At 41.1% G+C, this 10,873-nt stretch overlaps 1 protein-coding gene across 1 annotated transcript in view; it reads right to left on the reverse strand.

Annotated features, from left to right (window-relative positions):
• Positions 1-10,643, reverse strand: part of LOC141145317 (solute carrier family 7 member 13-like) — a 120,106-nt gene extending 109,463 nt beyond the window's left edge. The window contains exon 1 of the mRNA XM_073631893.1: positions 9,911-10,643. Coding sequence (XP_073487994.1) covers positions 9,911-10,604 — 694 coding nt within the window. The 5' untranslated portion in view covers positions 10,605-10,643. The remainder of the gene's footprint in view (positions 1-9,910) is intronic.
• Between the last annotated feature and the right edge of the window lie 230 nt (positions 10,644-10,873).

Here is a 10,873-nt window from a genome sequence, read left to right on the forward strand (position 1 = left end):
TTTACATGCACAGGACCTTTAATGGCATCCCAGTCTTCGCTCGTAGGGTTCAATATTGAATTGGCCCACCTTTTGCAGCTATAATAGCTTCAACTTTTCAGGATAGGCTGTCCACAAGGCTTGGGAGTACGTCTATGGGAATGTTTGACCATTCTTCCAGAAGCGTATTTGTGGGTTTAGGCACTGATGTGGACGAGAAGGCCTGGCCAGGTCAAGACTCTGTGCAGGCCAGTCAAGTTCCTCCACCCCAGACTCGCTCATCCAAGTCTTTATGGACCTTACTTTGTGCACTGGTGCGCAGTCATGTTGGAACAGGAAGGGGCCATGATATTGCCTAAAATGTGTTGGTATGCTGACGCCTTAAAAATTCCCTTCACTGGAACTAAGGGACCGAGCCCAACCCCTGAAAAAAAAAAAAACACACCATAATCCCCCCTCCACCAAATGAACTGGACCAGTGCACAAAGCAAGGTCCATAAAGACATGGATGAGCGAGTTTGGGGTGGAGGAACTTGACTGGCCTGCACAGAGTCCTGAACTCAACCCAATAAAACACCTTTGGGATGAATTGGAGCGGATACTTCAACCAGGCCTTCTTGTCCACATCTGTGCCTGACCTCACAAATGCGCTTCTGGAAGAATGGTCAAATATTTCCATAGACACACACCTAAACCTTGTGGACAGCCTTCCCAGAAGAGTTGAAGCTGTTATAGCTGCAAAGGGTGGGCCAACTTAATATTGAACCCTATGGACTAAGACTGGGATGCCATTAAAGTTCAGGTGCGTGTAGGTGTCCCAATACTTTTGGTAATATACTGTATATCCGCTTCTGGAACTGCCCACTGCACATATACTGCGGCAGGGCAGCCCAGCTGCGCGAAACAATGTACCTGTATGTGGTTTCCTTTTCTGGGTATTGGGAGCCAGTCAGCTTGTCCAGCGGCCACGATGGCCGCCGGGACCCGCCGTTCATTCGCTGGAGAGACAGAACAGTAGACTGTCTATGTAAACAAGGCAGACCGTTGTTCTGTCAGACAGGAAGAGAGAGATCTTGTGTTCCTGCTAATCAGAAACACAGATGTCTCTCTTCCTCGAGTCAGTCCACCCCCCACACACACACACACATAAAGAATTCCCTAGGAGCACACTTAACCCTTTGATTACCCCTGATGTTAACCCCTTCCCTGCCAGTGTCATGTATACAGTGACAGCGCATTTGTTTAGCACTGATCACTGTATTAGTGTCACTGGTCAACAAAAAGTGTCACTTAATGTCCAATTTGGCCACCGTAATGTCGCAGTCCCGCTAAAAATCTCTGATCGCCGCCATTGCTAGTAAAAATAAAAATAAAAATAAAAATGCCATAAAAATATCCCATAGTTTGTAGACACAATAACTTTTGTGCAAACCAAGATACGACAAATTGTTTTTTTTTTTTTTTTACAGAATACATATTGGCCTAAATTGATGAAGAAATTAGATTTTTTACATATTTTTATTGGGTATGTTTTATAGCAGAAAGTAAAAAAGAATTTTTTTTTTTTCAAAATTGTCACTCTTTTTTGTTTATAGCGCAAAAAATAGAAACCACAGAGGTGATTAAATACCACCAAAAGAAAGCTCTATTTGTTGGAAAAAAAGGACATCAATTTTGCTTGGGTACAATGTCACATTACTGCTCAATTTTCAGTTAAATAAACACAGTGCCGTATTGCAAAAAAGGGCCTGGTCATTAAGGGGGTAAAACCTTCCGGGGCTGAAGTGGAGATTGACTTTTTTGCACTATTGTTTTCTCTGTTTTTTTCTCTCATATTTTATTTTTGAATTTATTGTACACTTAGCATATTGAGTTTAATGATGCATATATAAAATGTTTAAAGGGCTTTAAGAACTTACAATGTCACAAATTATGTTATTTATTAACTTATTGTATACAAATTCACATAGAACATGGAACTTTTTTTATAGGTTTGATAAAATATTCAAGAAATGCCTATGTTCTGTATTTATTCTGTATTTATTAAAGCATTTGGAAGTCAAGGGTTGAATTTTTTAAATGGATCTTTTTCTTTCAGATGTCTGTATGACTTAAAGTGACTCTTTTTTTTGTCCATTCATGGAAAAAGAACGTCTTTCCTGAAAGCGCTGACAGAGAGGAGGAAGAAAAGCTGGGATTTCAAATCCCTGGACCACTGGAGTGGCTGTGGGGGTGCTAACAGCTGGGGGGGGGGAGGTATCCGGAGTTATTTCAACTTTACATTTTTTTTGTAAAGGTGAACTCACACTTTAAGTAAATAATTTTACTGTGCCATGCTTGAGCAAAGGAAAAAGGAACGCATCCCAGGAGAAAAGGGCAATGTTTCAGGGCAGCACAGGACCCTTTCATCAGGCATGGCCCCTGGCATGAAAGGGGGGTATATAGAAAGTTAGCCTGGGGCAGTGCTAAAAGGGGGTCAATTTGAGGAGCGAGATTTTTCCCCTACAGCCCTGCCTATTAAATAGGTGATGATGTTTGATGAGGAGCGAGCTGTAGCCTTAGCCTGGATCCTGGTAAAAACAGGACTTGCATTTCTTGGACTCTCTCCTGGTTGGTGAACCCTTTGTGTGCTACTTTGAATTGTGCTGAATCAAAGCCCTCAACAAAGGGCAAATAATAAGGTGAATAAGGCGAATACAGCACTGTGATGCCATCGTGCCAAAACCGGAAGCAACGCTGTTTACCTTGTATTGAGGTGATGCCAATTTTCAATGGATTGAATTCTTCTCTATGTACAGTATTGATGTTCACCGTATTAAGTGCACTTTTAAATGTGAGTGCATTTTTTTTTAATTTTTAAATACAATTGAATGGTTCTTAAGAATTAAATACCAGCAGACTATTAGCTTGTATAAAAAAAAGGAATTTATTCCAGAGAGAAAACGATTATCCTGATACAAAAATGATTAAACTCAGGGCTGCTCCTAAATATACAAGTAAATTAGTAAACAATAATATATAACATGTCTGTAGTAAAAAAGTCCAGTAATCAAACACTGGATCATAAAATACTAAAAACAGTGCTAAAATAAAAGCCACAAAAAATGTCACAGTAAGTTGCCAGAACACAAATAAGAGTCTCTATGTAGTAGGTAATGATGAAGACAGTTCAAGGTTTTTATAGGTGTAAAATCACTGATGTCCAAGCGTGCACCTTTCACCAGAAAGAAAGCATGTTCCACCACGTGATGCACACTCCCCCAGGGGGTCAAACTCACCAGAAGCCACTATTAAAAGAGCATGAATGGGTATTCAGCATCCACTTCAATAGTCAGTCCTCATCATCAGTAGGATTCACTGGTAAAGGGGCTCCATATATATCATAAAAACAAGAGCAACACCGACATAGCGTAATCCTGTTTATTCATGTAAAAATCCCCTATACAGCAGTGTTCCCCTTGATCCTAACTACGTACATTGTAACATATTGCAAACACACATCCCATCCTGGACGGCTAGACATGGTGACAGCGCCCTCTGGGCTTACTTGTTTACTTGTTTCAATATGTTACAATGTACATAGTTAGGATTAAGGGGAACACTGCTGTATAGGGGATTTTTACATGAATAAACAGGATTACGCTATGTCGGTGTTGCTCTTGTTTTTATGATATATATGGAGCCCCTTTACCAGTGAATCCTGCTGATGATGAGGACTGACTATTAAAGTGGTTGCTGAATACCCATTCAATGCTCTTTTAATAGTGGCTTCTGGTGAGTTTGACCCTCTGGGGGAGTGTGCATCACGTGGTGGAACATGCTTTCTTTCTGGTGAAAGGTGCACGCTTGGACATCAGTGATTTTACACCTATAAAAACCTTGAACTGTCTTCATCATTACCTACTACATAGAGACTCTTATTTGTGTTCTGGCAACTTACTGTGACATTTTTTGTGGCTTTTATTTTAGCGCTGTTTTTAGTATTTTATGATGCAATGTTTGATTGCTGGACTTTTTTACTACTTATATATGCCATTTCTTCCTTTTTAAACAGCTGCTTGATACTTTTGAATATTTATTTATTTATTGCTGCATATAGAAATGCGGGATTTAATATTCGTAAGTGTTTATTTATCTATTTTATACTGTATATAGAACTGTAGGATTGATCTGGCACTGAGCGAGTGTGTTATAGGCCTTATTTTACACGCATATAACATGTCTGTGCAAACATATAAAGTGCAATCAAGAATGGGATAAGTTCTATGGTGCAAGACAGATAAAGTCCTTTGGTGCAAGGTGATGTGTCCACTTCTGTCTGTGAGCATAAGTGCCACTCCGTGCTCCCCTCCTGGGTCCCCAATCACCAGAAATAATCTTTAAATATGCAAGGTCTTTATCCTACAGCTCTTGTTGAGATGTCTCCCATCAGACATAAACTTTAAGGGCACTTTCACAGCTAGCAGTGCTGGGCATTGGCGGTAAAGCGCCACTATTTTTAGCGGCGCTTTACTGTAGTTTTTGCGGCGATTTTTGACCACTAGCAGGGTGCTTTTAACCCCCGCTAACGCCCGAAAAAGGGTTAAAAGCACCTGCTGCAGCTCCGCTGCCCATTTATTTCAATGGGCAGGGGCGCTTTAGGAGCGGTGTATACATCGCTCCTACATCTTTAAGATGCTGCTTGCAGGACTTTTTGAGCATCCTGCCAGTGCACCGCTCCAGTGTGAAAGCCCTCGGGCTTTCACATTGGAGTGAGAGGAGAGGCGCTTTACAGGCGCTATTTTTAGCGCTATAGCGCCTGTAAAGCGCCTCAATGTGAAAGGGGTCTAAGGGTTTCCAAAATCTTTCAACCACATCACTAGCGATAACTCCAATGTGATGGTACAAGTATATCTCTCTCATATATATATATATATATATATATATATATATATATATATATATATATATACATTTATATAAGAGAGAGAGATACTCATAGCGTAATATTGCTAAAATTCAATGTTTAAAAACATATAGAAATGCACTTACATTAAAGGAAAGGCATACAGGTATCAAATCGCCGCCTTGGCATGCTGCCAACGGTCACAAGTTGTGTGTATGGTCCCTTCTTGATGCGTTTCGCCCCTCCCACTGGGCATCTTCACAAGCTAGGGATGGCCTTGGCTGGCTGCCTTATATGTGTAAAGTCCCGCCCACTACACCCAAACCTCCCACTCCTCTCACTAACTACGTCTTATGTTATTACACTTCTGGTTTACACAGAAAGTGTATCGGCTGCCATATTACTACTCCTTATTAATTGATTAATTGACTCCTTGTTGATTGAAAATATTTAATCTCTTGTTGTATATACCATAAAGTGGGCATTTATTTTGTTTTTTTTTAAAACGATTATCCTGCCACTTTATAAATCTCTGGTCTGGCCACATATTTAGTATTCCATCTAGGTCTGGTCCCCAATCCTCAGGAGGGACAGGGTGGAGCAGGAGAGAGTCAAGAGAAGGGCAACTATATTGGTAGGCGGATTGGAGGACCTCAATTACGAGGAATGACTACAAGCATTGAATTTGTTCTCCCTGTAGAAGACACGCTTGAGGGGAGATATGATAGCAGTATACAAATACCTAATTGGTGATCCCAGCATAGGAAGGAAACTTTTCAGTCTCAGGGAGTGTAAGAAGACACGGGGACACACATTGAGTTTGGAGGAGAAGCGATTTAACCTTAAGCTGTGTAGGGGATGCTTCACTGTCAGGACGATAAGGATGTGGCACTCTCACCACAATTGGTGGTGTCAGTGGGGAGTATTGATATTTTTAAAAGACTCTTGGATGTGCATCTGAATGAACACAGTATACAGGGATATGGGAAATGACAACAGTGACACATACACCTACACAGGTTGAACTGGATGGGCTATTGTGTTTATTCAACCTTACCTACTATGAAACTATTAAATATGATAATGGCCTGTATGGTTTATTTTGAGCTGCTTTGGTAAGCGAAGACAGATATTCTATCTGTGGATAATGGTGATTGGAACAAAGGCTGTTGGTAAATCTGGAGAATCCGAGCTGACTGATTAGACCCCAAATTCAGGAGGAGGCATGTTGGGACTCATTTAACACATAGGTCAATACTGTGAGGTAAGCATTTAGCATGACAGGTGGCAGAGTTTACGTGGTGTCACTGGATTGAAGTGGAGCATGGACTGCACTTATATTAAACTGTTATCACATTGTACTAAATATTATTTTTTTGGTTTACATATTGATAAAATATTATCCATTTTTGGTTGGAGGTTTCCACCACTATTCACTTAAAGTGGTTAAAGTATGCATTAAGATAAAAAGCCTTCTGTGTGCAGCAGCCCCCCTTATACGTACCTGAGCCCATCTCGATCCAGTGATGTTGCACAAGAGACTCGGCTGTCTGGGACACTCCCTCCTCATTGGCTGAGACAGCATTGAAGCACCATTGGCTCCCTCTGCTGTCAATCAAAGTCAGTGAGCAAATTAGGAGAGATAGGGGGCAGGGTCGGGCCACGGCTCCTTATCTGAATTGACACAGGGAGCTGCGTCTCGGCTCGGGTGCCCCTATAGCAAGCTGCTTGCTGTGGGGGTACGCAACAAGAGGGAGGGGCCAAGAGCACCGGCAAGGGATCCGAGAAGAGGAGGATCTGGGCTGCTCTGTGCAAAACCACTGCACAGAGCAGGTAAGTATAACATGTTTGTTATTTTTAACCAAAAAAATGAGACTTTAGTATCACTTTAAGCTTTTTAGATGAGGTTTTTACCTTTGTTATTCAACATATTGTTTATTCTTTGCAGATGTTTATTTCTCACCAAGGTATAGAGGTTGTAGCTGGAGGATGCCACCATCACTCATAAACTTTAGGATGGTTTAACCCCTTCACGACTGCGCTATAGCCAAATGACGGCTACAGCACGACCACACATTGCCGGGAGGGGGTCATATGACGTCCTTTCATGCTTGCGCTAGCCGCGCGCCCTCTGTAGCGCACATTGGCATTGATCTGTGATCAGGGTAAGGATATAAATGTAAAGATGGTCAGACATCACCTTAAACAAACTTCAAATATGCATATAATCATATATCCAAAAAAGAAGGGCATGTGCAAAAAATATACTAGCAACAAAGGATGCAATATGTTGTGCAACAATATTTTAGAAGGTTGTGAGTAATAGTCCATATAAGAACACCCGAGTATGATGTAAAAATCCAGTGAAGGTCCAGTTATATGGAAACATAAGTGCTTGGGTCCACCACCATAAATAGAGTGCCTGGCCGCTTACCAGAAACCAATGACCCCCTGTTACAGAGGGTCTGAGTAGACTGTTAAATCCTGCTGCTCCGGACCACCATAAAGCCAAGATGGGAGCTGGAATGGGACATCAGGGACTGTGGTACAGATGGATGGATCCACAGGAAAAAAACTTTGCCCTCAGCGGAGTGGTATAACCTGGTCTGTGTATCAGCCTTGAGCCCCTTTAACAGCCTACTCAGAACCTCTGTAACGGGGGGTCATGGGTTTCTGGTAAGCGGCCAGGCACTCTATTTATGGTGGTGGACCCAAGCACTTATGTTTCCATATAACTGGACCTTCACTGGATTTTTACATCATACTCGGGTGTTCTTATATGGACTATTACTCATAACCTTCTAAAATATTGTTGCACAACATATTGCAGCCTTTGTTGCTAGTATATTTTTTGCACATGCCCTTCTTTTTTGGATATATGATTATATGCATATTTGAATTTTGTTTAAGGTGATGTCTGACCATCTTTACATTTATATTCACTGTGTTTTGTCAAAAGCGCTAGTCACCAGTTTATTATTGTTCTCGTTGTGTGTTTGTGTCACATATAGGATTTCGCAGCTTGTTTTTTTTATAATTTACTTATAATTACCTTTTTGATGCGCAGTTATTTTCACGTTTCTTTTTGATCAGGGTAAGGAGCCAATCACAGCAGTTCTTTACTGTGTGACCAGCTGTGTCCAATCACAGTTGATCACAGTGTAAACAGAATTTACCAGTTATCTGCAATCCTCGCCTCGTGCTGACAGCGGAGAGCCAATAACCGGCAAATACACACAGGGGACATCTACACTTATAATCAGGGCACTGATCATCAGTGTCCTGATGATCAGTGCAGCCCCAACAGTGCCCACCAGTGCTGGCAATCAGTGGCCACCAGTGTTGCCAATCAGTGCCCACTAGCGCTGCCAATCAGTGCCCATTATTGCTGCCTGTCAGTGCCTATCAGTTATGCTTATCAGTTATGCCTATCGGTGCTGCCCATCAGTGTTGCCCATCATTGCCGCCCATCATTGCTGCCTATCAGTGTCCATCATTGCCACCTATCAGTGCCCATCAATGCTGCATATCAGTGCAACTTCATCAGTGATTCCTGATACACACTCACCGATCACTCATTGGGAGGGGGGTGTCTCCATTTTGCACATGAGCCTGCCGATCCCTCACACTTCTCACTCTTTTATTGGATTTATCGTACATTTTATGGCAGATGCAAACCGTTCTATTGATCATTTTACAAGGATGAATTGGGTTACTGCCCTATGGAAGCATTTTATATCTTTTGAGTGTTATCAGCCAAGCTGTGGTTCCAGACACCATTAAGGGTCCTGGGGAGATCGATTTCCCTGTGCTGGGTGAGACTACTGTTTTAGTGGTCACGGATAGCTGGTAAGCAGGCTACTTACTCACTTGGGTGTGGAGCTGGATGCACATACTTTGAAGGATCTTTCACGGTTTCCTCCTCTGCAATCTGCCACTGATATCTTACATGGATGGGTGTTGTTTAACCCCTTATTTATGGACTTAAATTTTCACTGGGACTTTGCTTTAGTTTTTCTTTTTATTTCTTTTTTTCGTTTGAAAATTTGAAAATTTTGCAAAGTTGTTATTCTACTAGCGCTGCACTTATTTTGTATAGCTTCATCAGTGCCCATCAGTGCAGCCTAAATTTTGTTTGGGTACAGTGTTACGTGACCGCCTAATTGTCATTCAAAGTGCGACAGCGCTGAAAGCTGAAAATTGGCCTGGCAGGAGGGGGTGAAAGTGCCCAGTAAGCAAGTGATTTATAATATTTTATTTGTTAGTTATTCATTATATCCACTTAGGGTATATGTAATGTTCACTTATTATATTTTGTTGTTCTGCACTTTATCTGTTTATATTACTACTGGTGGTGTGGGAACACATAGCAGTGTTCAGCAGCAACTGTAATTAGTATTGGAATTGTTATTTATTTTGTTATTTATCACGATCGCAGGATAGAAGCATAGTGGTTCTCCTTGATATTACTCAACTGTTTTTGTGTTTGCTGAAAAATAAAGCAGATTTTAAGTTTATAGAACTGTGTTGCAGGGGTTTGTTTTTCTCTTGATCCCAACACAATATACTTAGCACTTAGGATATAAATATAACTTGGCGATAGCAATGTAATATAAATATCTGTGAAAAACACTGTCATAAAGGAAATGATAAACTTACAAAAGCGCACCAACACTATCAGTATGTGGTGTAGATAAAACCATACCGTTAAAAATTACATTTACTTAAAGGCACTCTGTATTGAGGAAAAAAATAGAATGCCATTGCTAAACTCTGCTTTTAGAAATGCTAGTTGCCTGGTAATTACATTGATGCAGAAGCCTCACTATTTTGAGTCACTGACTTGGAACAAGTATGTAGATGAAAAGTTCTGGTTTTCCTTTGGCTTCATTGGTTGCATGCTTATTCTAGGTCAGTGATTCAGCAATTGAGACCAGAGCCAGTCAGCCAACAATGAACTTCTGTATTTTTCTCATAACAGATTGAATTTAAATGATCCAGACAAATGATGGTGAGAGTAAATAATTTTATACAGCAAATACGTACCCACAACATAATTAAGAACATTCCAGCCTCCAAATGCAAACATGCCCTGGTAAAAGGCTTCTCCGATCTGTGATATGTTAGGGACATTTCCCTCAAATGCCCTGTGAAAGTTCTGTGTCTTGCCCATTCCCAACTGGACAAGTCCACATAAGGCAATGGCACTGAGAGCAGCCATCTTCAGCACTGTGAAAACATTCTGTGCAACAATAATCCTTTTTGTGCTCATACAGTTAATGATCCCTACAATTAAAATCACGGAGATAGCTGTGACTTTTTTGACGGCTTCTGGTGAAGAGCATCCTGGGAAAAATGGCTGCGTAGTGTATTCTGCGAACATCAATGCTTGGACAGTTATGATTGCTGGCCTGAGGAAAATAACGGCGGTCCATAAGAAAATGTATGCAGGAATGGGCCCCAGGCCTCTTTTAATATAATAATATTCCCCACCAGATGATGGAAAGGTAGTTCCCAATTCAGCATAACACAGAGCTCCAATCATTGATATTATCCCACACAGTGTCCATATCACCAGTGAAACCCCAACATTTAGCTGTGAGAGGAGCAAGACGGCCCCTGGTGAGACAAAAATTCCAGTGCCCAAGATGACCGCAAAGATGAAATTAACGGCACTGAAGAATCCAATAGTTCTTTTCAGGATAACCTTCTGCTCCACGGTGTTCAGCTGCTCATCCATTGTCCCTTACATTCTTCTGTCACTCTCAATATAATTTCATCCGTTGTGTTTATATTGGCACGGCACATCTAATTTTGCAATGCTAGTGTTTAAACAATAACATTTACCCTGTACTTTGCTCATTGCATACTGTGAGCAGGTATGAATATTTTATCAATGTACCACATGACATGGACATTCACTGTATTGTTCGTTTAAGCACAAGAGACTCCATTTTGTTCGCACTGTTGAAATGTGTTCTGTAACCTCGACCTAACACACAGACACAT

This window comes from Aquarana catesbeiana, linkage group LG05, assembly GCF_042186555.1.
Source record: "Aquarana catesbeiana isolate 2022-GZ linkage group LG05, ASM4218655v1, whole genome shotgun sequence".
In the NCBI taxonomy this organism is placed as follows: Eukaryota; Metazoa; Chordata; class Amphibia; order Anura; family Ranidae; genus Aquarana; species Aquarana catesbeiana.